Source organism: Oryzias latipes, chromosome 24 (assembly GCF_002234675.1).
Source record: "Oryzias latipes chromosome 24, ASM223467v1".
Classification (NCBI taxonomy): Eukaryota; Metazoa; Chordata; class Actinopteri; order Beloniformes; family Adrianichthyidae; genus Oryzias; species Oryzias latipes.
The window spans coordinates 10,708,163-10,734,573 of NC_019882.2; the positions used below are offsets into that span (position 1 = coordinate 10,708,163).

A 26,411-nucleotide genomic window follows, 5' to 3' on the forward strand; every position below is an offset into this window, starting at 1 on the left:
TCCGTTAATGAAATGTTGTGCATGCAGATGTATCAATATAGTTTGGTATTTTCTCCTGCCCTTTCCTAAAGATTTTAGTTGTTTTAAAAGTGATTATCCACAATTTCTTTGGGTTGTTTTTATGTATTTATGTTTTGTCAGACAGGTTCCTATAGAAACAGAGTTGTCTTATGTTCATGTGATGAAAAGTTCACGTGATGAGTAAAAAAAATCTAGGAAGTTATAACCTTCATAGACTGTTGGGCATGAAACAAAAGTAGTTTTCTGCCCCCCAGGGGGCATTCAAAGTCTCGTACTGAGGATGAGGAAGGGTTGTCTTCTGTAGTGCCTTTGTTCTGTAAAGGCTTTGCTGTTTGATTTATTGCTTTTTTTCTTTTTTCAAAACTCACCCCTTTTGATCATGATTATTTTATGAGTATTCACTCTTGTTCCAAAAAGGAAAGTGAATCTAACTTGATGCAATTATTTGTTTCAGTCAGGGAGATGAACAGGTCCAACATGTTTTTTTTCAAAGCATTTAAAGAGTTTTACTTGGTTTCGATTGTAGTCTTTGTTGTCCAGAATGTAGGGGCAGAAGACAAAGATAAGATTTTACTTTTTAAATATAGGACATATTTGCATTTAACAAAACAAAGGGGCTACTGATGTTTATTTTAGATATGGAACAGGTGATAAAAGGAGCAATGTTTTTATAGAATTGTAGTATCTAGTGTTTGCACGTAAGCACAAAGGCTACTACACAAAGAAATCTTATCTCACATCAAGTTGTCTGGTTGAAAGAATGAAACCAAACCAGTTTTACTAAACCAGACGCTACCTCTTCAGGAGCACATCTCACTGTTGGAAGGGATTAAAATGTATGTGAAGTCAAATAATGTTATAAGCAAACCTATGTAAAACGATGTGTATATGTAAGAAAGCCACTTCCATTGACCAAAAATGAGTAGATTTATTCATGTGAGACATTTTCTTAAACAAAATTGTGATGGAATGTGTAACAAAACACACTTTCTTCAAACACAAAAAAACAAAAAATTACACTTCAACAGAGCATTAAAGTTTCATAATAGACATTTTATTATATATTTATACACAAAAAGCATGTAAAGTCTTTGACCTCAGGGCTTAACAATGAAAAGTGCCAAAAGCCTAAGAAAAAGTGTAGACTATTTATGATTGATTAAATCAATGTTTTTTATTTTGTGTGTTACACACCATCATCATGATTCAGAGTTCCTTCATTTTAATCCAAGTTTGACTGAACAATAAAAGTGCAAAACAAACTATGTGTTTGGGCCAAAGCAAGTAAAACTTTATGGCTATCAACTTATGAACTCTTTAAAATAAATATGTAAATATGTAAATATGTGACCTCAAAACTTCAGTTCAAACTATGGCTGCACATAAAAAGAAAAAAAAAATCAAGCAATTGGAGACTAAAACATTTTAAATCAACTTTTGGTTCTTAATTTGTAGTATATATGATTATTTACTTTTACAGGTATGACAACAAGAATTGAGACTCCCGTTCATCTTCTTCCTCATTTTAGCTGAATAATCATGTTTGGTTTTAGTTGAAAATCACAAGTGCAGAGGCTTGTGGCTTATCCTTTTTTTAGTTTCTGCATTCTAAAGCCATCCATAATGGCACAGATGTTCCAATAAAACACCAATCAAACCTATTCAGGTTTATTTTTTTCAGTTGGTTTTGTCTTAGGTATTCACTAAACCATTTTAAGTTGAGGATACACTGCATGCTGTATGTGAAGAGATAAAGCAACTAACTGAATGTGTCATTTGATTTGTCTCATGTTAACTAGAAAGTTCAGATAGAAACTCGCCCTCAGTTAGGACTTTTCATGATAGAATTAGCTTTGGAGGAGTAAAAATCTTTAAAACATTTTGTTATTGAGTTTTTTTTACTACTGTTATATAATGCTGTTAAACACAAGAAAGGATGAGAACTGACTTGGTTAAACCAAAAGTCTACTGCTTTGGTCATCAGCCTCTGGGAAGTGAAAAATTGCCCTCTTATGGTAATCACATGCAGCGTCTTCATGATTTGCCAAAGCAGTATTGGTCTGGTGTGACTTGACGCAGTGAAAAAGAAAGCTTGCACCGGTTGTACTACTTTAATAGCTAAGAAAACAAAACTCTTTTGTTAAGGTGCTCTTTAGTTCAACAAGACTGTCAATCAGCAAAGCAAGTTCCAGCTATCTCGAGGCAAATAATTATTACAAGAAGCTAAAAGATTTCTGAAAACAGTGACGTATAACAGCCATGCTGCACACCAAATAGTACACGAATGTCCTAATACTAAAATGAAGCATTATTATATTCAATATTATATTCAAGTGACCTTTTCTTTTCCTGATACACTTTTTTATAGGGCTAGTTTTATAAGGTGTTGTATTCGAATTTGTTTTTTGAAGTAATGTGTATGAAAAAGAACTTGACCCGATTTCTTTTCACTGCGTTATTTCTATTACACAAAGAAGCCTACATCTTTCTATGTTTTAAATTACAAAGTGCTGTAAAGGTTAACATTTTATTTAAAATTATCTGTAAAAAATGTAGTAACATATCAAACTAAATATATTTTCTAATCAGCATGGATCTTTTACGTTTTGAAAAAGAAAGGGAGTCATCTTACAAAATATTACAATGCAGTCGATAGAGTGCAGATATCCTAATTGGACAGGAATATAAATCCCAGGGTCCGCCATACTTCCTCATGTGTTGCCGAATGAATGACCAGTACTGGATCCACTGTTGGAAATACCACCTGTAACAAGAGAAAACTTTGTCAGAAAACAATACAAAACAGACAGACAGAGCACAGGAGACTATGATTTTTTTGGATTCCTAAATGCTAATTTTGTAAAGGGTTAACAAATAATTGTAAACCCCAGTGACAACTTTAAATTTTTGGTGATTTCTTATATGTGTTCACTTTCAGATTTCTGTCTGTGCTCACAAGTCACTTGCCAGAGCCCATAACAGATTAAAGTACATTGCATTGTCTGGAAACTTTGATTTTTAATATTAGATTTTTTTATGAGTAACTCACCCCCTCTTCCATTTCTCTTTAGAAATCCAAAAATACTGGAAGAGTTTCCTCCACTGGTGCTCTGAGACAAAAAAATAAATAAATAAATAAGTTGGACAAGTACGTTGGTTTTACTTACAAAAACAAAAGATCAGTTGGAGTTCTTACCTTTGTTCCACTGAATATGCTTTGTGAGGTTGCTCTTAAGTCTTGCAAAACCTGTTGATTTTTTTTTAGATTAGTACATTGCTTTATAACAAAATTTGCTGAAGAAAGCAACATATATATATATATATATATATATATATATATATATATATATATATATATATATATATATATATATATATATATATATATATATATATATATATATATATGTTCATGTACACACAGACACACACACACCAATTTACATACCTTTTTGTCTAGTAGTACTCCAAACACCAAGATGAAAAACCCCTTCAGAGAAATACAATGCAGAAAATGATAAGAACCAACACTTTGACTGAACGAAATTATTTACCATGAAAATCAGAATTCAAATTTTTTTGAATCAATACCTGCAAAGAGTTGAAGAAGGCAAATGCTATATGGACTCCTTTATTTCTTGGGTCAACCATGGTTCCAATTCCCAAACCCCAAGTTAATCCAAAGATTGGAGTGAGCACAGCTAAACTCTTGGCAATGACCATTAGCACATGTTTCTCTCCCTCTTGCGTGCTGTTTGATCCTACCCTTCTCCTCAATATTTTGTAAAGTATTACAGCTAGGATTATCAGGTTTATACACACTATTGACAGTGCAGGGATCACAAATGCCAGTAGAGCTTTGGATTCAAACCAGTTAAGCCAGCAGACTTCTTTCTGGATATATTGTTTTGGTCCAGCAGTGATAGCAATTGTTATTGATGCAATAATGAGAGGTGCGCCGTATCCCAGAGCGAATCCAATACCTAACAATGCCAGGTCAGAGAGACCACCAAAGACGCTCAATGTGCGGTAGACCAACAGCAAAGCTGAAGACAACATCCAGAAGAACATGGCAAGGTAGAAAAAATGGATGAAGAAAGTAGCTGCAGTGCATGCTGGTGCATTTTGTCTCCCAGGATCTGAAATGTTTGCCGCAATAATAAACCAAATGTCTGCAATCAGTAGAGACAAGGCGATGTTTAAAATGGAGACATGCCGCAACCAAGATGTGCTGTTTTTTCTTACTCTATGCCATATGATGGCTTCAATGATGAGACAGATGACTAATGAAATCATTGATAAGGCAATACCAACATAGGTTATGTAGGCTAATTCTGGAATATCTGGTGCAAAGGGTGACATGAGGATAGAAAACGAGGTAAGATGGTTGCAGCTGCAGCTGACGGTGCCATTTTCGTTATACACCAAGAAACATCCTTCAGTGTCCCATCCTCCAAGACCATTGAAAAGGCTGAAGTTCCAATAAACACATTTTGGGCTGGACAAGGTGTCATTCAGTACGTCGAATGTTAAGGAGATATTATTGATTTTGCCGCTGGACCGTATAAGTGTAACTTGTCCGTTGATGAGATTAACCGATGAATTGGCTTGGTCTCTTGGAGGAAGCACATTGTCCATTGAAGAAAACACAATTACTGTTAAAGATTTGTTGCCTCCTACTGACTGTGGTATGTCCACTGCCACAGATGAATTGAAGTCAAAATTAAAATTATTTGTAAATGTAGTTTTGTTCAAAAGAACTGAAGGAACATTTATGACAAAGCTGTTATTTGAAAGACTTCCAGATAATCTCTCCAGAGAATCCAGGAATAAAGAGCTTCGGCTGTTACTGGTTGCTAAGCTAGTAGTGTTTGTAACTGTCTTTGTGTCATTGTTGTTCAGAAAATTCCACGAGTTCTTTGAGTCATCCCTGGTTAGAATTCCAGCTGTTTCCAGGACAAACTAGACATAAAAAAAAAAATCAAAAACGTTTTTTAAGAATAAATAACAGGGCAAAAAAGAAAGCACTGAAAGGCATCTAATCTAGAAGAGGTCTTAAGAAAATCCATTTACCGTCATTGAAAGTTGGTCTACTTTTGTGTTCACATTTGCTACATTGTCTAAAATCTTTACAACAGCTCCAATAGTGGCAGGAGATTGATTAATTTCCGCTGAGGTGTTTTTAGTTACATCACTCAGTTTTTTCAAGAATGGTGGCAGGTCAACAGGAGTCAGATTCTAACAGAAAAAGTAGAAGGAAAAAAACGAGATTTGAAGCATGAAGCAAAATTACTGGAAAACACTTAAAAACACAAGAATTGCAATTAATACACAAAAAAACGCAGACATCTATTATACAGAATTATTAAACAGATAATACTGAAAATACAGAAATTTGTAACATAGGCAGATTTCAGCACATAGCCATGCAATCCTTGTGCCAAAACAGGTTGGTTAATAATTGTGCTACGGTCAGAAATACAACTGCCACTGTAACGTGGGGAGGTATCAGCATGGAGTGCTCATGAATGAAGACGGCAGTAGTCAGGCCGCCGTCAGTAAGGTAGGGATGACGTCATTACCAAATTGGGCCACAGCTGGGTGGCTGTGTCACCGGCCGGCAGCAGCTCTTATTTCCTAATGTGTAAATGTCTCTGGACAGTGGCCTTTTCATATCCAGTGCCAGCGGCTGCCAGCCACCTGGTAGCCAAGGGGTATATAAAAAGCGGGGCATTCTGCTCATCTGCAACTTCGATTTTGAGCACACATTATGATCCTGTTCATTTAAAAATTTACAATTTTTTAGACAACATGCCTCTTAAGAAAGCACAATTTGTCAATACCCAGGTCTCTTAGTTGCTGTGTGGCTATCAACGCCATGATGAGTTTTGCGCAGCATCGATCGCAAGATTAATCGTCACTAGGCCTCTGGCCCATGTTAACACCCTTGACGAGTGCCCGTACTTAAACTGTACGATTTCTAACAATCGGATGGTGGCAAGGGGGTGGTTGGATGGTGGCAGTCTGAAATCGTCTAATCATCAGATAATTTTGGTTACTTTGGAGACCCTCCGATCAGTCAATCACTGAGTTGCTGCCTTCTTGCCCCCATGTGACCTCCAAATGGCGGCCACTGACCAATGTCAAAATTTGTCCGGTTAAAGTTTTACCTTTTCCTTAAATCTCAGTGGTGATTTCAGCTGAATTTGCTGAAAGACTCGCATTTGGGTCGCTGTGTGGTAGCATTTTAGAATATGTGACCATAGTCTTTTCACAAGTTTTAGCAAAGCAAATTTTTTTTTTTTGCATTTCTTAAATTGAATAATTGACACTTGGAGTTTTACTAACAATAGCTAAAAGGTGTAAAAGATGTGTCCTTTTATCTATCTATTAGAAGTTCTAACTTTTCTAGTAAAAAAAAAATCCAAGTACCAGTAACCTTTGAAATGTAGTAGAAGATCTCACATAAAACAACTGATTTTACTTCTTTATATGAGTGTGCATACGTGCGTGCATGCCTGTATGTGTATATATTGCTGTCAATAAAATTAGAGTTAGGATGGATTTCGTTCATTTTTTTGTAATGTACAATATGGGGCCAAATTAGCTCGGCTTTTCTGTGTTGTTTTACTAATGCAGTCTTTTTCCTTTATGAAAGTGTTGTTAAACATTATGAAGGTAATTTGAGCATTTTTAAAGCAAGTTGAATGTTTATCATTTATGTGTGCCTTAGTCGCAAAATGTTTTTTGTAATCTTGTTGCTAGGTATTGTTTAAATGTTTTCATTTTTTACTTTCAATGTATTTATGAAGTTTTAAAGTTTTACATTGATTAAAATGAACATTTAACAGCACTTTAATTATATATCAACACTGGATCTTTAGCCTTAGCTTCAGGATTGATATTCTTTTGACTACCATAACTCTTCAACCATTCATGCAATTAGCTTAATTCCATTGGATTCTGAAGCAAATCAAAAGAGGCTTTGCAATGATATGCAACACTTTATAGTAGTGAGGTGCTTAAATGTTTAACATAAATCCGCTGATTCTGTTGAGGAGGATATTGATGTAAAGATGAAATCAAGTCACTTTTCTCTGTGTCAGAATCTGCCGATTTGCACTGATAGTGTAAATGCTCAAAGAGTGACGGTAGATCAAAGAGTGTGTAGATGTCGCCAAAGACATCTTCAGTGTTAAAGTGTTAACTTATGCAACTGAAGTTTTTTGTTGTTCAGCGGTAAAATAAGACTTACCACAGACAGATCAAGCAGGTTTTGAATTTCTTTCAGGACACATCTGTCTTGAACATTCTCATATTTAGCATTTGCCATACATTCAGCTGTTATCTCTCCCGTTTTGTCTTTGTCACAATCTGCTCTTCCAATGTAACCAAGTGGTCCATCACCAAATGTTGTATTGCTGCACAAAATCTCTAGAAAGATTGACAAAAGTTTGTAAGAAGGTTTGCAAGGTGAAGTTCACACAAAATAAAGATCCATATAATTTCCATCAATACTCACGATTTGCAAACCTCAGGGTAGCAGCTTGGCTATATTGGAGGTCTTTGCCATATGATTCGGGTACCCACTGACACTTAAAACTTTGAGTAGTTCCATCTACACAGCTAGTAACTGGATATGTGTACTGGACTGTTTGACCAGCTGATAAAAAGAAAATATAAAATTTTAGTAATGCTGTGATGACTTTTATCCATTAAAAGTTTTACATTAACAATTTTCAATGTTTGTTTACCTGTTTCACTGTTCTCAAACTTGACTTTGTAGGGGGATTGGACAGAGCATGTCAACGTTACTGCCTGTGTCCCACAAAGCACAACATCTCTTAATGTAGTTACTTTAATCTCCGGTTTTGGCATGATATCAATTGTTCCTTTTCGTCGCAAAATCTTATTTCCCACTCGCAGCAGACACACACAAGGTACTGAAATAAAGGATAGTCATCATTAAAATCTTCCATTGTCTAATGAGAATTTGAAGCCTTTCTTTGTTTTACTATCTGTTACGAAAACATCTGGCAGAACATTAGGATTTCTTGGTTTATTAGTGATCAGTTTTCCCTTTTAATTGTAAGGGACTTGCCGCAACATTCAACAAAATGTTAATCTTCTTAGATAGTTTTTCATAAAAACAAGTCACATTTGGGTTTGTTAAGGGTTCAGTAAAGCCTATTTCTTACAATTTGCCACTTTGGTTGATTTGCCTTGAAAAGTGTTTGGCAAAGTACATAAGCAAATGCCAGCAACATGGTTGTGTTAACCTAATGGTTTGCCAAGTCCATTGTTTTTGCATTAGTTTCTCTACACAATGATTCAAACTATAAGTTTGACATTGACTTAAAAAAATGCCATTAAAATTTAAATTACTAATCATGCCAGAAAAACATGGTAAATATTTTTAAATACAGATATTTCTTTACTTTTATCCAAGTTATTATAAAATAAATATGCATATCCAACATAACATGTTATTTACCTAAATTATAGCAGGAATGTGTTTCTAAAAATCTGCTTTTGTGGAATTTTTCTGTCCAATGCTTAAAGCAAAAAAAAAAATCCATATATCTATATACATACACTACAGACCAAAAGTTTGGACACACCTTATCATTTAAATGAATGGGACGGTGTGTCCAAACTTTTGGTCTGTACTGTATATGTTTGGAAATTTAAAAAATAATTTCTTTATATGAGTTTACATGACACTGATCAACATTTCTGCATCCTAATTATACTATGAATTTAGAGTGACACATGTACCTGCTAGTTTTTAGCCAAATCCTTACCTTGTCCAGTCTGAGAGAACCTGAAGCCAGTTAATTTGGAGGTACCGTTATTTAGGGTACCTGGAGTTGTTTCAGCATTGAGGGCTGCACCATCAATTGTCCAGGTCACAGCCTCAATTTGACCAAAATTAAGACTTTGATCTGGACGTTGACATGTAATGTCCACAGGGGTTCCGACAATGGTTTTATTAGTTGAGAATTGTAAAGAGTCGCCTATTTAGACAAAAGGTACATTTATTAACATATAAATTTTCCAAACGATTTTGGAATTATTTTGACATAGAATTATAACTTGAGCAATGTGAAAATATAGAGGGAATCACTTACCGTCAATAATGATAGGATACTTTGTTAAAACTCCATTAATGATGCCATCATTAATTTGTTGAATCTGACTACTGTTTATAGATGCAGCACTTATAGTGAAGGTAGCAACCGTACTTCCAGATCTGCAATAGAAAATACGCTCTGGTAAAAATTCTGCCAAAATAATATAATATGCTGCCTACATGGAATCATTCAGTAAAGTATTGATAAATTTCATGCATGTTGCAATAGTTGCAAAGAGTAAATTTCTAGTTTTAAACTCATTGATTTGTACTTAGTTTTGAAAACATGTGGCATAATGTATATTTATAAGTAGTAAATTAAGTCTTAAACAATTTTGCTGTACTATAAATGTTACACTTGACCTAACCAAACTACAAGTGTACTACAAACCGGCTTCATCTGGAAACACTGCAAATTCTAGGATATTGGAGAGGCATAAGTAGCGTCAACTGCCCATTGAATAAGTAAAATAAATCTGTCTGCTTGATAATTGGTATTATTTTTCAGAAAAATCTAGTCTAGAAAGGTCTAGCTTTCGAATGCAAAAAAATATAAGAATGTTCCATTTTGTGAACAATACATTATCAGTGGATACATTTTTATTTTGGACAGCTGAATTTCTTTATAAAACGCAAAAATTAAATGGCGAACTGTTGCACCACAGAAGTTAAGACAAAGGACACGAGTCTAAATTTCAAAAGTTAGCAACACATGTTAAGTCATGATTTATTGGGTCAAGTTACAGCAGCTGTGCTTGCTTTTGTTAGATATAATATGCATACATATTTGGATGCATATGATACACTATACAATACAATACAAAAACCCTTTCTGTTACTGCTGTTTACTTAAAAAAAGAAATAACAAGAGAGACTTCCTACTTACGAAAAAGTTAGACTGTCTACACTGCAAGTGTTGACGATCGTCCTACAAGAAGTTCCAATCTGTAATTAGATAATATCAACAATTTTGATAAAACACCAAAGCTCATCAAGTATGATTGAAAAAAATATGTAAAAATACCATATTTAGACTTACGGTATCAAAAATTGTTTGGTAAACTGTGTTGGATTGTGCATTGTATTCTTCTTTGTATTCCAAATCCATGGTAAACTTTAAGGTCGTCCTTGTAACTGTGGTGGATGGTGCCGTTGTAACTGTGGTGGATGGTGCCGTTGTAACTGTGGTGGATGGTGCCGTTGTAACTGTGGTGGATGGTGTTGCCTTGACTGTGGCGGATGGTGTTGACGTAACTGTGGCGGATGGTGTTGCCGTAACTGAGGTAGATGGTGTTGCCGCAACTGTGGTGGATGGTGACGTCGAAACTGTGGTGGATGGTTTTGCCGTAGCTGTGGTAGGTGGTGCCGTCGTAACTGTTGTGGATGGCTCTGTTGTGGATGGCTCTGTTGTAGCTGTGGTAGGTGGTGCCGTCGTAACGGTGATGGGTGTCCCTGGAAGTATGGCACAAAAGTAAACACAAACATCATAAAATCTCCTCCTTTCTCTTTCGGCTTTTCCCATCAGGGGTCGCCACAGCAAAACAACCTCGCGATGAGTCGCATGGTTAACTTGGCAATGGTTTACGGCCGATGCCCTTCCTGACGCAACCCTCTCAATTTATCTGGGTTTGGGACCGGCAGAGAAGGGAATAGGGAGCAGCCCGGATTCGAACCCTGGTTTCACGGACGGAAGGTTCCGCAAACCAGCACGAGCTCAAGCGGCTCCCACAAACATCATAAAATGTGTTCATTTATTTGTTATAAACTTCAGCAGATTTTCAAAGGATGAAGATGACACAATTTAGGTTTTTAACAAAAAGAAATCTAGCATTGTTTTTACCCATGTGATCAGTTGTTCCCCAAACAATTACTATAATGACGGTCAAGTGGTCATCCTTTTTGAAACCTGATTGGGATCTGCTATAAGATCTGCTAGATCTTTATATAAAATGTGTAATGTCCTGGTCATGAAGGTGTTTTGCCTTTTGACCATATGGAAGGTACTCTCAAGTCAATAGCTGTGTTGGAGCTGATATTATGTGTGTGTTTGTGTAAAAAACGTGTAAATTTGTAACAAAAATTTGCCAGGCTGTGGAGAATCAACACTCAGAGGTTGCTATCCTTTATCAAGAAAATGGTGGTGGGGGGAATCAGACAAACTAATAAATAACTTATTTACACCTTTTTGAATATATGCATTAATATAGATGTAAAATGTTACAAATAGATTTTATATATCTTAAGTAAAGCTTAAACAATATTAAATGAATTAGCAGAAAAGCTTTTTAATGAAAAACGTAATGGCTCATTTAAGTTTGCTACTCAAAAATTGTTAAAGTTGTACAGTAGATGGGGAGGTAGCTTGGGTTTCATTTTCCTATAGTTAGAAATACTATAATTATAGGTTTTAAAATGATGAAAGTTATAAAAAGAATTGATGAAGGGTCCATATTGACTTCTATCACCTTTTAGAATAAAACTTGGCTAAAGCCTGAATTTGGGTGTTTTTAAACTTCTGCTCTGAAACAACAGATACAGTTGAGCTTTTGATTAGTGTTTGTTCATTACTGTTTTCTTTGTGGTTACCATTGTGCTTCTTTAAGTGTATATCTTGAGGATTAACTGCATTAAATCTGCTTCGCACTTTGAGAAGAAAAGCTATTTTTTTGCAAAGAAATGAACACAATGGTTAAGCGCTGTTGTCACAACCTGCCCTTCCAAATATACCACAGTTAGTGAAAATGGAGCGCTGTAGACATTTGTGACAGCTTTATGGATTATTGTTTATTTTTTTTAGGCTTGTTGTAATAGGATGAAGCAGCTGCTTATAGGAAAAAGCTGCTTTTTTGAGATTTTCAAAGCTGTTTTTTGAATGGAGTTTTATTTAAAGTTTAAAATAACTTTTTTCTTTTGTAATCTAATTTCTGTCCCTTGAACTACGGTGATATATGACTAAATGCCACCATGTCACGACCTAAATGCCAGTTTTTCACAAATTCGGCAGATGGCCCCATTGTCGCCACGCGGTGGCACTTGTAATCGGACAGTGGGAGTCGCATTTTCACATGCTGCCTGGCGACCGCTGAGGTTTCAAGATGAAGCTAATATTCAACCACGACCGGACAATTTGTTGACATCGGTCAGCCACTGCCCTTGCACATTTGGAGGTAGCGCGGCGGTAAATCCAGTGGCTGAAATGTTCCCTGTAACTTTTTGTGTCTGTGCATACACACAACTCCCTGAGGACCATCAGCTGACTTTGAAGCGGCTGGAAAAAATCCTGATACCCTGAAGAACATCTCGTCACCTCGCACTTAACTGATGAAGGAGAAAGCACGGGCTCCTGGTTTTCAGTGCTGCGTTATAAAGTACGCTACCGTACAGTAAATTGCTCTGATACAGTCAATGGCTCTGAATATTAATACAGAATCTTTATGTTGAGCAATATTCCCATGTTTGGTGATGGACAGTCTCCACCCAGGAATAAGAGAGGAATTCTGTACAGTACCTAAAGTTGAAAGCGTTGTTGAAGGCAGCTCTGCAGTTGTCACTGTTGATTTTATATAAAATAAAAAAAGTAGAAGTTATAAAGTAGAGGCATGAAAATGAGATTTGGGATGTAACACATTGATTAACTTTACAAGTATAAATGGCCAGCAGGTTGTTTAGCATCGTTCTGATCAATAACATGTAGAATTCTTACTAAACAATAATTTTAAAATGGTTGCGTAAAATGCACATGACCATACTGGAATATAATTTCTCCTACCTGGAGGTGGTGTTGAGCATGAAGGGACATCTGTGAAGTAATAATATTAAACAAGTAAAAAGAAGGCCAGAATAAAGCCAGAACATCTTTTTGCAGTTACCTCAAAGATTCAATCCATTAAAACAACATGCATTCTAGAAATTAAGGTTGCTGCACAAAATTCAAAATAATTAAAAAAAATTCCCACTAAAAATTGTTTTAAAAGAAGTCAAAAAAACAATACGTACATTTTTATAAATATAATAAATATGGCAGTAAAAAGGTCCAAAATATAAAAATAAAACAAAAGAAACTTTACAACTTCTGTCAATAAGATAGTTGTTTATTTTGTATCAACCAAAAACTATTGTTTTGCTTACTCGAGATTGGTTCACAGAACTCTCCTTCAGGTATTGCATTGATACAGCTGCAGGTTGTTCCACTGATGTTGTCGCATGCACCGTATAATTGGCACTTGTCACATGACCAAGCAAATTGATCCCCACACTGACACTGTGTGTTATTGCATCCTGTGAAGTTGTCAAGACATCAAAACCATTGGATTTATTTCTCACCTTGAATTAGCTTATGTAGCATCAGTTCTTACCTGTTGTGATGTTAAAGTTTAATATTTCTAAAAGTGGTGAAATCGAATATGGGAATGCAACAACTCCCAGCCTCCTTTTGACTTCATCAATGATGTTTGAGGACAAGATGGGGGCTGAGAAGCGCAAGTCTATGTCCACATCGATGTAAACTGGAACTAGAGAATTTACAAAAAAACAATATTTTCAGCAACCAAATAACCCGTATTTACCTTAACATTATTTTCCCCTCACATTTTTTGTGATCTTGATTTCCTTTTAATATTTTGTGGCTTCACTCAATATTATGAAACAAAAATTTGAAACAACCTAAATTTTATGCCTCTAAAAACTGTATGAGAAGAATATTTAATAGAAAAATTATCTGAGAAGTAGGTGATTAAACATACTCAGTAGGCCTAATTGTACTTTGAGATTCTTTTTGGAACGCCTCGTTGAGCCCTCACTCAGGAGGGTCTTCAACTACTACGTAAGGGAGGGAGACTGGAGAGATTGAGTTTAAGTTGATCAGTTTACTCTGTTTTATTGATAATGCATGGCAGAATAATCAAAATTGATTGTTCAACTTTTGATTGTTGTTAGGTAAAATACTTTTATAAATTGTTGTTGGTTTTGGTCCTTTGGACCTTTATGTTTAAGCAAAATTTAGAGCCACTCGCAGACAACTATCAACTATTTTTAAACTGGTTAAAAAAAGCTTTTTAAATGTATAAACAATACCTGGAGGTGTTGTTGTCAGGCCAGGAGTCGTTGACATCACTGTAAAGACAAAATTGATATTTTAATTACTTCAGTAAATAAAAAATAAGTTTAGGAGATACTCGATTAATAAGGATTTTTGTTACATCTTACAGCTAAATGTTGATTAAGTAAACTGGCCACTGATGTAATGTAATAAGTTTATTATGTCATTTTAGGTCAAAGTAATAAAAGCTCAAATTGCTACCAAAAAAAAACAAAAAAGAAGACAAACTCTCAAAATAAAGTGTTTACATAAAATCACTGATAAAGTCACTGATGGCGACTCTGCTGCCTTAAACTGGTGCCAACGTATAACCAACAGGATCAATGTGGGGTTCAGTGTCAAAGTAGCCCAGTGCTTCTCAATAATTTTTTGCCAGGCCCCCCCAACCCCTGAGCCGCTGTCACCACCGCCCCCACGTTAAATTTGCGCACCGGACAATTGCCCGTATTACCTGTGCCTAAAACCGCCACCACCACCCCACTATTTGAGAAGCACTGGTCTAGCCCAAGCTTACTTTGATACATGGGTGGGTAGGTTCTGGGAACTGAACTTGCAATCTTCCGATCAGAGGTCAGCTGCTCTACCTCTGCACAAAGACCATTTCAACGCTCCTTTGTGGTAAGCGTAGATTGAGATTACCTGTCTGAGTTGTATTAAGCTGGCAGAACTGATCTGTGGGAAGGGCTTTAATGCATCCACACTTATCCCCGATGATGGCATCACAGGCTCCATAACTGATGCATTGGTTATAAGACCAGGCATAGTTGTTGTTACATGTGCACTGATATTCAGTCAAATTAGAAGAGCACTCTACGAGGGGAAAAGAAACACAACAATTAAGTTTCAGTTAAACTTTGACTAAATTTTAAACTAAACAATATATCATGTATGTGCGACCAAGGATACCTGTTGTTACATTAATGTTGGTGACTACCCCTGTGTCGTTGATCGAAACAGGAATGCTGATGTTGCTGAGAATCCTTCTAAAATGTTCCAGGTCAGACAGGCTTAAATATACTTCAATGTTATAGTCAATGCTGGTTTGGTTGGCTGTAGTGAAAGCAGAACATGTCAGACAATGCTTCAAATTTTTTTGATAAAGCTTGAAAACTCATTGTTCCAGTGACCTACTTTCTCTTTTTTCTCTTCCATGGGCACTGAAGGGATTCTTACTCATCAGTTTCTTAAAAAAACAACAACCACACTACATTAGGTCGGTGACGGCTCTCATTCATCCAGATGGCGTAGTCTTGAGGTTGAGTCATACCAACTGGCCTCAGAAATTTCCTCCTTTGAAATGTTTTGCCTCTCCAAGTCGCTCTAAATTCAGTTGTTATGACTCAAACCTTTGGAACACTATTAGCTTGTTGGTATCATCTATCAGTGAAGACTGACAATCAGATTCTCACCTCAAATAAGGACTTCACAGGCTCTGTGTATTCCTGTTGTTGTAAAAAGCAGCAGAAAAGGACAAGAATCCCAACAACATATGCTGCTTTTGGTGGTTCCATCCTACAAAACAGAATAGAAATCAAATAAATGTATTTGCATTCAGACCAGAGACGTTCTGCCGATTTAGTTTAGTTGGGAAAGTGTTGTCTAAAACACCAACTGGGTAGGTATTTAGTTCCAGTGTTTGTAAGAGCGTCACAAATCAGTGGGTGCCTGAACTTCCTCACTCGTTTACATTTACCAATGGTTTTAACAGTTTTATATAAATATCTTTTGCTTTTTTAACCTTAAATGCACATCACCACTTTCCATTTGCGTACTTCTACTATGGATTTTGGATTAGAAATCCCCTCCAAATTGGTCTGACCAGAGTTGTGGGTGAACTTCCACACCTTTCTAATTGGATTCAGACTTCATTTAGAAACGCCTTTATGTCTAATTTTCATCACAAATCTTTGTACGATTTGAAGAAATCCCATAAGAAAAATCTGTTTAGATAAAAGAATTGCTAAATCCCTTGAAATATAGGCTTTGAGTTTTTGTAGCTGTGCTCAGATGTTCTTTTTATTTTTTGTTGGCGTTGTTTTTGTAGGAATGTTAGAGGAGGACCAAAATACAGGACAGATGGCTTTGTGGGCAGAAACCTAAATTGACCTAAGAAGAAAAACTTCAAAATCTTTTAAATAAGATCCTTAAAAACAAATGAACCCGAGAGCCTAAAATATACTGTAAGATAAAGGTGAAGACAAACATCTCTGACAATGGACAATCATGCAACTAAAACTGAGAAGTCAGCGACTGAAACAGAAGCGGTCAAGGATAATTACAACACAAAGTTAAAAAGTTGGAAAAATACATCCATCCATCTTCCTCCTCTTATCCGGGACCGGGTCTTGGAGGCAGCAGTCTAAGCATAGATGCTCAGACTTCCCTTGGCCCGGCTACTTCCTCCAGGTCCTCTGGGGGAACCCCGAGGCGTTCCCAGGCCAGCCGAGACGTAGTCTCTCCAGCGTGTCCTGGGTCTTTCCCGGGGCCTCTGCCCAGTGGGACATGCCAGGAACACCTCCCCAGGGAGGCGTCTGGGAGGCATCCAAGCTAGATGCCCGAGCCACCTCACCTGGCTCCTTTAGATGTGGAGGAGAAGCAGTTCTACTCAGAGTTCTCCATTGGTGACCGAGCTTCTCATCCTATCTCTAAGGGAACGCCCAGCCACCCTACGGAGGAAGCTCATTTTAGTCGCCTGTATTTGAGACTGCGTTCTTTCAGTCATGACCCAGAGCTCATGACCATAGGTGAGTATTGGAACGAAGATCAACTGGTAAATTGAGAGCTTTGATTTTTGCCTCAGCTCTCTCTTCACCACAATGGACGGGTACAGCGACCGCATAACTACAAACACTGCTCCGATCCGCCTGTCAATCTCACGCTCTGATCTTCACTCACTGTTGAACAAGACCCCAAGATATTTAAACTTCTCCAACTGGTGCAAGGACACTGCACCCACCGAGAGATGGCAAAAATGTAGATTAGAATGCAATGAGCTATAAGAGATTGACTACTTTCAGTCCTTATCCCCATTCCACAACTTGAATTATGATAAATGTGGTTGATAATAACAATTATGCATTATAATCTGATCTTCAACACCTAATCTGCTTTACCACATGCCTGCTTCTCCGGCATGTGAGATTTAAGACTTTATCCACTCAAATATTCACTCACACACACAAATATTTGATATAGCTTTAGGGAGATAAAAGAATTAAAAAAAAACTATAAAATTTGTTTTTATCGTGTTTTCTTCCCTTTGTTCTTTATTCTAGATTTACCGGTAATCCCTTAAGATTTTTCTTATACTGTGCAACAAACTAAGTATAGTTGTATTAAATTAATCAATTATAAAAAGTTAATTATGTAGTCTCATATAGTGCTTTTCTACCTAACTTTAAGGCCCAAAGTGTCTTATTGCAGTGAACCCTTTATAACGGAGATGTCCCGCAACATCTGAATAACAAACGCCTCCTCACTGTTGCTGTGAATCAGCTGATTCTGATGTGAAGAAAAATGGCTTTTTTTATACTGGGTTTCCACCAAATGTAAAGTGTTGCATAATGACGCAAAGGTGCTTTCTCCACGACAGATTCAGCTAATGGGCTGCACTGTGGCGCAGTGGTTAGCGCTCTTGCCTCACAGCAAGAAGGCCCCTGGTTCAAGTCCCGGCTGAGGGACATGAAAAACTACATCAATGGGGGACCTTTCTGTGTGGAGTTGCATGTTCTCCCCGTGTATGCGTGGGTTTTCTCCGGGATCTCCGGCTTCCTCCCACCGTCCAAAAACATGCTTCATAGGTTGATCCATAGGTATGACTGTGAGAGTGAATGGATGTGTGATTGAGGATATTCTACCCTGCGACAGACTGGCGACCAGTCCAGTGCATCCCTTGCCCACGCCCAAGTGGCCGGGATAGGCTCCGGCAGCTTCATGACCCCGAAAGGGAATAAACGGTAAAGAAGATGAAAAAAAAAAGAAGATTCAGTTAATTTTAATATTGTTCACATTAAAACTTCACTACTGTTAAGTATTGCTGCTTTTCTGCGGTTCAGAATCCGCTGGAAGTACTTTTATTGTGTAAATGGTTGAAGAGTTACTGTGGTTAAACAAATGTCAACACTGAGCTAAAACTGTAAAAAGGGTTAAAGGGGCTTTAAATAAATTGACGTTTTTCTTTTTCATGTGCCATTTAACTCAAAAGACTTTAGAAAATGTTTGCTTCTTTTTTTAGATCTATTTTCCTTTTTGCAACTGAATAAAAGGCAAAAACTAAAAAGCAATTCAACATTTTATATACTAGGTCACATGTGTCAAACTCAAGGCCCATGGGCCAAATGTGGCCCACCATGTCATTTTATGTATGTAAGTTTTACATTTCTTAGTATAAAAAGTAAAAATTGGTGTGTATTTATTGATATCTAGGAGGAATCAGACTTGAAATATTGGATTGGGCAACTATACATTAGGACTTAAACACTGTCAATATAACCTAACCTGTCAGAATCAAATTTAAAAGGATTTATGCTAGAGTAACAAGCAAACATGTGTTTTCTATGCAACTGTAATTGTTACTTTAAAAAGTTATAGTAAATAAATAATGAGTTATTTAACATTAAGGAGTAGTTGCTTTTATTTTTCATTACAATTAGTTCCATGTATAAGTTATGTCTGGCCCTTTGAGGACAGCCAGCTGATGTGTCCCTCGGTGAAAATGAGTTCGACACCCCTGTTTATTTATTGTTCTGACCATTGTGTCATTTTAAATTTTTGCTTACTGTTGTTCTTTTGTTTTATGTTGCAAATTCCAATTCTGTGAAACTTCACTGAATATGGCAATAAAAACTTCTTGAATCTTGAAAAAAAAAAATCTTGACTCTGTTCTAGGTCATGTAGGTAATTAAATGTTACTTTTATCTAAAGAAAATTAGAGAAAATAATCTGACTTAGATTTGTTTTTTCGATATGCTGTCACTTGTTGTAAAAGGAACTAATGTTAAGGAATTTCTGTTAACAAAAGGAAAGTCATCCGCAGTCTTAAAAAAAGACATAAAAAAAAAACATCTCTGTGGCCCCGACTGATACATTCCTGACAACTGACAGGACCAGTTTTTTCTTACAGTAATTGACGCACTTATGTCTGGCCCCATACCAACAACTTACATTTGCAATTTCAGGCATTTACCCTGAAGTGTAGCTCTCATTACTGCAAATTCGCACTGTGTGTTTGGTTACCACTGCTCACCAGGTGATTAAATTTTATACGAAATCCTAACATAAACTGCCTGAAAACAATATAAAGTTTTGGATTATGGACATGTATGACATATAATGACATCGTGTCATTGACAGTAAAGATGCAGCGCACTCATGATGGACAGGTAGGGGGAGGGGTGTGTGTGGGGTTCAACACCAGCCCTGTAATGTTACAAAGACGCTGCTTATACACAGTGGATTCTATCATCATTTTTAGAAAAATTTGTTTTTTTTGTCCAATGAATTAATTTTGTAGTATTTATTCGCCACGTCTGTAAGTCCTGACTGTGAAAATATTGTCTGACTCTAAACATGTTCATAATGACACATGGGCGACACACGGAACAATTCTTCAGCACAGCATCATAGCATGATGGCATTGTTGCATAAAATATGGAGGCAAAATTAAGAAATCTCTTGTAAAGCTGTGCTTTTTATTTCACCTTTTCTAAATTTGACTTACAGTTAGATGACATTAAAGACATCTTCATACCATTTATTAATTGCCTTTATATTTTATTTTCTTCAAAAAGATTTTCAGGAAACAAGTTTTCATTTCCTCATGGGGCCTTTTTCAACAGTGTTTTGCTGCTCTTGCGAAAAAATCTTTGATTGCTAAAAAAATAAGTGAAAACTGTTTTTCTATTGTTGTAGTTACAGAGATTTTTCAATGATGTTTTGATGGGTGGTGTCATTAACTAGAATGGTTTTAGGTGTGGCAAAAATTATGCAAGTTTTAGAATGGTGGCAGAGATCTACTTTAACATTTTTTAATTATCTATTTAAAGATAACAAAAAAAGAAAAACAATCATTTCTATCACATTGTGGTTTGATAAAATCAAATAAGTGCTCCCTCATTTATTGAGGGAGTTACTGAAAATAAGCTGCAACAGAATAAATCTGTCAAGCGATCATTTTTATTTTTTACAAAAAATTGTAGATGTTTTCAGGTTTTAAAAATCCTCACAACACATATTATTTTCTTAGAAAGCCATAAAAATTTTCACACTTTTTCCCCCCTGATGTTTAAACCCCTAAAAAAAAACAAGTTCAATATTTTAGAAGGAAACAAAGATCTGTTTTGAATTGAAGATTTATGTACATTTGGCAAACAGAACGGATTCTTTACATGAACGAGATGGACTGACAAGCTCAACAGCTATGTTAGATGCAGGGCACAATGTGCTGTAAAAAAATGTTGAAAGGTGAATATTATAGTGTTGTTCTAATGTTATTGTGAGGAAAAACTACATCACATCAACAGTTCAAATAAGCAGCGCTGTTGAAGCTAGATGTGACTTTTGACTTTAACACATTAAACTACAAAGATTATAAAGTGGTACTAAATCAGAAATTTAAGAAAGAACATCGTTGTACAGAGTCAAGACCAAAATTTAACAATTTAACTCCTTATTATGTTTTTCCCAAAAAGAAATTTCCTAACTTTTTTTTTTGACTTCTCTATACTTTTCACAGGAAAAGGCTGAGTCCAATATTGATCCAAAAAACATGTTTTCTTTCTTTCACACCATTTTTGGTATAGTGAGTAAAAACATTGGGCCTGTACTTATTTTAAAGGCTTAATGCAATTCAAAATAATGCTTTTCATTTAAACCTTTTATTTTTAACTAATTTGAGCTATCCATCAATACCAAAAAGTGTATTTGTCCTTTCTGGAATATTGTTTAAAATAAAGCAGAAGGCTGGAAGGTGAAAGAAATCAAGCCTCCTTGCAGATTTGCAGTAACATAGAATTAAAAGGCACTTTTATAAAGATTTCCATAAAGGTTTGAAAAAGGGTTGAAAAGGATTTACCTCACAGTGACCTCTCTCTGATCCTCGTCAGGACGATCCAACCATTTCACTGTGCTGCTTTCACTTACACATGCATTTTAAAAAGCTTCTTGTTTTACTTCCTGTAGAGCACTGAACGAGTCATACTTGCCCAACAGGTTTATTGGAACAATTCCTTGACACCAAATGTTGTAGAAACATGTCTTTTTCATTTGTAACTCAGTGACACACTAAGCTAATTTGCTGCAAATCCACAGTCACTCAATGTTGATGTTTATTTTTGACACTGAAAACACACATTTATCATGACTTATTTTCCAAGGAGTATCTGAGATACTCATATTATCTAAGTAAGTAATCTAAGTAAGTCTATCTTATTTAATCTTAATTTTTCCTTTCGGTTTTACCTTCAGATGTCACGACAGCCAATCAGCTGCCCCCATCTAACCCTGTCTTCTGCATCCTCTCTACTCTTACACCAGCTACCTTGATGTCTTTGTTCATGCATTAACATTTTTTAATTTGAGGTTTAAATCCAAATCTTCTGCAGAAGTACCGTAGTGAAGTTAATAAAAGTTCTGAACAATTCACATTAAGAGGAAGACATTTTCTAATTAATATTAAACTTTCATTACCATCGTATGCCATTTTTAATTATCACTTCTAAACTGAAGAAGCATTGGAATACAATAGAACATTATCACCACCTATCTAATATTGTTTAGCCACACTATTTTTTTGCTATAATAGTTTTGATACAAGTAAAGGGTTCTCTGCATGGATGTCTTGAAAGTATTTTATCCCTCAGATGTATATGTACCAGGTTTCTATGAACTGAAGTTTTTTTTTTTCTAGATCTGCAGATCCCTGACTAGATTACGATCTGGGGAATTTGGAGTCAACAGAGAAAGTTTCTGGTTTTATCTCTACAAACTCTTCCTGACCCTCTTTTGTTTTGTAAATGCAGGTGCATTGTCTTTGTAGAAGACGCCACAAAATATAAAGTTGAAGATTTAGGTTTTTGTCGTAGAAACTAAAAAATCCTGAAACAAGGAAGAACAAAGTGTGGTAAAATAGATGACCTGACAAAGAAACAGAAGAATAGACTACCGGTATTTACTTGATTCGGGATAATAAAACTCAAAAAAGTTGTGGATAATTGTCAAATGAATGCTGGGGAAACTGAGGGGAAATGATAATTAAAACAGAGAAAAAAAAGAAAAAGCGATCTTCACATTGTTCTCCAAAACCGGATGGGAGAATAAAAGAAAGAAAGGCATGTTCTGAAATAAGGTTTATAATGTACAAAAACATGCCGAGCCTTTTTAAAAGTATGAAGACCTGGAAATGACAAACTCGGCTCAGTTTAGTCAAAGTTAAAATGTGGCTAAATTTAAAATAACATAGGCCAAGCATCAACATGGCAAAGGACACAAGAACACAAAGAATATTGTTGTTCTAATCAGACTTAACCAATTTGTTTTAGTGGAAACAAAAGACTGACTTGTGTGATGGGATTGTTTGGGACCAGCTGTAGCTCAGGGACTTTAGCAGCCTCACAGCACTTAGCACCTTTGATTGAAGCATGTTGCATCATTCTGGGAAACTTGAGCCTTTATTGCAACAGACCTACAAATGTTTTGTTAATGCATGGATGTTTTGCCATGTCAGACAGGCTACTGATAGATCATTAGATAAACCAGTTTTGCGTTAACAATGCTAACAAAGAGATATGCACACTTCACACATGTCCTGCTTCCCCCCTTGTCTGGACTTTTTTTTATACCACATATTCTTTCAATTTGAAGCACACATTCAGCAGGAAAAAGAGCTATGAGGCAATATTAACAGTTTTGAGTAAATTTAGAATTTTTAAACAACAACAACAATCTGGGTTGTTTTAGTGGTCATTTGTTTGCTGGCCTGTTTTTCCACAATGTTCAATTTTTCTCACATGAATCTTCTTTCTCTTTCGGCTTTTCCCATCAGGGGTCGCCACAGCGAATCATCCTTTTCCACCTCACTCTATCATGGACATCTTCTACCCTAACATTAGCCAACTTCATGTCCTCTGTTAAGACATCCATGTATCTCCTCTTTGGCCGTCCTCTTGCCCTCCTGCCAGGCAGCTCCATCTCCAACATCCTTCTACCAATATATCCACTATCCCTCCTCTGAACATGTCCAAACCATCTCAGTCTGGCTTCTCTGACTTTGTCGCTGACACAGGCAACATGAGCCGTCCCTCTGATGTACTCGTTCCTTATCCTGTCTAACCTGGTCACTCCTAAGGAGAACCTCAACATCTTCATCTCCGCTACCTCCATCTCAGCCTCTTGTCTCTGTCTCACTGCTACCGTCTCTAACCCATAGAGCAGAGCTGGTCTCACCACTGTCTTGTACACCTTTCCTTTGAGTCTTGCTGGCACTCTTCTGTCACACAACACTCCTGACACTTTCCTCCAACCGCTCCAACCTGCCTGCACTCGCCTCTTCACCTCTTTTCCACAATCCCCATCACACTGAACTGTTGACCCCAAGTACTTAAACTCCTGCACCTTCTTCACCTCAGTCCCCTGTAACCTAACGCTTCTACCTTGATCCCTCTCGTTCAGACACATGTATTCTGTCTTACTACGACTGACCTTCATACCTCTTCTTTCCAGAGCAAACCTCCACCTCTCTAGCTGTTCCTCCACCTGCTCTCTACTCTCACTGCAAATTACAATGTCATCCGCAAACATCATTGTCCAGGGAGATTCCTGTCTTACCTCGTCTGTCAGCCTGTCCATCAGCATAGCAAACAAAAAAGGACTCAAAGCTGATCCTTGGTGTAGTCCCACCTCCACCTTGAACTCCTCTGTCTGACCTACAGCACATCTCACCACCGTCATACTTCTCTCATACATGTCCTGAACTACTCTGACATACTTTTCTGCCACTCCAGACGACCTCATACAGTACCACAGCTCCTCCCTCGGCACCCTGTCATACGCCTTCTCTAAATCTACGAACACACAATGCAGCTCCTTCTGACCTTCTCTGTACTTTTCCATCAACATTCTCAAAGCAAAAATGGCATCAGTGGTGCTCTTACGGGGCATGAAACCATACTGCTGCTCACAAATCTCCACCTTCTTCCTAAGCCTGGCTTCCACTACTCTTTCCCACAGCTTCATTGTGTGGCTCATCAACTTTATTCCTCTATAGTTGCTGCAGTTCTGCGTGTCACCCTTGTTCTTAAAGATTGGGACCAGAACGCTTCTCCTCCATTCCTCAGGCATCTTCTCACTCTCTAAAATCCTATTGAACAACCTTGTTAGAAATTCCACTGCTGTCTCTCCTAGGCACTTCCATACCTCCACAGGTACGTCATCAGGACCAACGGCCTTTCCGCTCTTCATCCTTTTCAGAGCCTTCCTAACCTCATCCTTTCCAATCTCTGCTACTTCCTGCTCCACAACAACCACATCTTCCTCCCTTCTTTCCCTGTCATTTTCCTCGTTCATCAGCTCCTCAAAATACTCCTTCCATCTTTTCTGTACACTCTCTTGGGTTGTTAGCACCTTTCCATCTCTGTCCTTAATCACCCTTATCTGTTGCACGTCCTTCCCATCTCTGTCTCTCTGTCTGGCTAGCCTGTACAAGTCCTTCTCTCCTTCCTTTGTGTCTAACCTGTCATATAGCTCATCGTAAGCTTTCTGTTTGGCCTTTGCCACCTCTCTCTTCACTTTACGCTGCGCTTCCTTGTACTCCTGTCTACCTTCCTCAGTCCTTTCTACATCCCACTTCCTTTTAGCCAACCTCTTCCTCTGGACGCATTCCTGTACTTCCTCATTCCACCACCAAGTCTCTTTACCGTCTTTCCTCTTTCCAGATGACACACCTAGCACCTTCCTACCTGTTTCCCTGATAATCTCTGCTGTAGTTTCCCAGTCCTCTGGAAGCTCATCCTGACCACCCAGGACCTGCCTCAACTTCTGCCTAAATTCCTCACAAGTTTCTTCATTCTGTAGCTTCCACCACTTGGTCTTCTTTTCTGTTTTCCCTCTCTTCTTCTTCCTGACCTCCAGAGTCATCTTACACACCACCATGCGGTGCTGTCTGGCTACACTCTCTCCTACCACCACTTTGCAGTCATTAACCTCTCTCAAATGACCTCGTCTACATAGGATGTAGTCCACCTGAGTACTCCTACCTCCACTTCTGTATGTCACTCTATGTTCCTCTCTCTTCTGGAAGTAAGTGTTGACTACAGCCATTTCCATCCTCTTCGCAAAGTCCACCACCATCTGTCCCTCCAGATTCCTTTCCTTCACACCAAACCTGCCCATCACCTCCTCATCACCTCTGTTGCCCTCACCAACATGCCCATTAAAGTCTGCTCCAATAACAACTCTCTCTCCTCTGGGAAAACTCTCTATGACCTCATCCAACTCACTCCAGAATCTCTCCTTCACTTCTAACTCACAGCCAACCTGTGGCGCATACCCACTGACTACATTCACCATCACCCCTTCAATTTCTAACTTTAGGCTCATCATCCTGTCTGAGACTCTTTTCACCTCTAGAACACTGTTTACAAACTCCCCCTTCAGAATCACTCCTACCCCGTTTCTCTTCCTATCAACACCATGATAGAACAGTTTGTATCCCGGTCCCAAGCCCGGATATGAGAAGAAATACCAAGGAATTGTCATAAACATTTAACTAGTGGTTAATCGGTATACTTTTTTCAGGGCTGATACAGAAACTGGATATTATCAGTCGGCGTGTTTATCGTTCGTTCGCACGTGATTTGATATGCATCTCGATAGGTGGTTCACAAATGAACTCTCTGCACTATGACCGTCCCACATATATTTGGATACTTCCTATCTATATTGTCAGCATTAGAGTTTTACAGTGGGATATACTACAAGATATTGGAGCTGCTGTTAATGTGTCACAATTCTCTGCACACAATACGTAATGCTACTTCTATAGTAGTTGTGAGTTGTGATGTAAACTTTACTTTTACAGCCTCTCTCCGTAACTTCTCTAAACTAAAAACTTTTCTTCTTTGCTACCCTTAGCCATGCAGCTCCTGTCTCCAGTTGACTGTTACT

The 26,411-nt window shown here is 37.3% G+C and overlaps 1 protein-coding gene across 1 annotated transcript; it reads right to left on the reverse strand.

Moving 5' to 3' along the window:
- Positions 1–929: 929 nt before the first annotated feature.
- Positions 930–21,382, reverse strand: LOC101173994 (adhesion G protein-coupled receptor F5). The gene is made up of 23 exons (XM_023953196.1): positions 21,325–21,382; positions 15,662–15,764; positions 15,384–15,435; positions 15,159–15,302; positions 14,892–15,062; positions 14,228–14,266; positions 13,510–13,665; positions 13,283–13,432; positions 12,924–12,953; positions 12,663–12,704; positions 10,194–10,606; positions 10,041–10,099; positions 9,153–9,274; positions 8,826–9,038; positions 7,776–7,964; positions 7,544–7,684; positions 7,277–7,455; positions 5,095–5,259; positions 3,613–4,983; positions 3,470–3,511; positions 3,218–3,268; positions 3,071–3,131; positions 930–2,785 (listed from the first exon to the last, which is right to left on the reverse strand). The coding sequence occupies exons 2-23, from the start codon at positions 15,761–15,763 to the stop codon at positions 2,733–2,735; spliced, it is 3,945 nt and encodes a 1,314-aa protein (XP_023808964.1). The 5' UTR covers position 15,764; positions 21,325–21,382; the 3' UTR covers positions 930–2,732.
- Between the last annotated feature and the right edge of the window lie 5,029 nt (positions 21,383–26,411).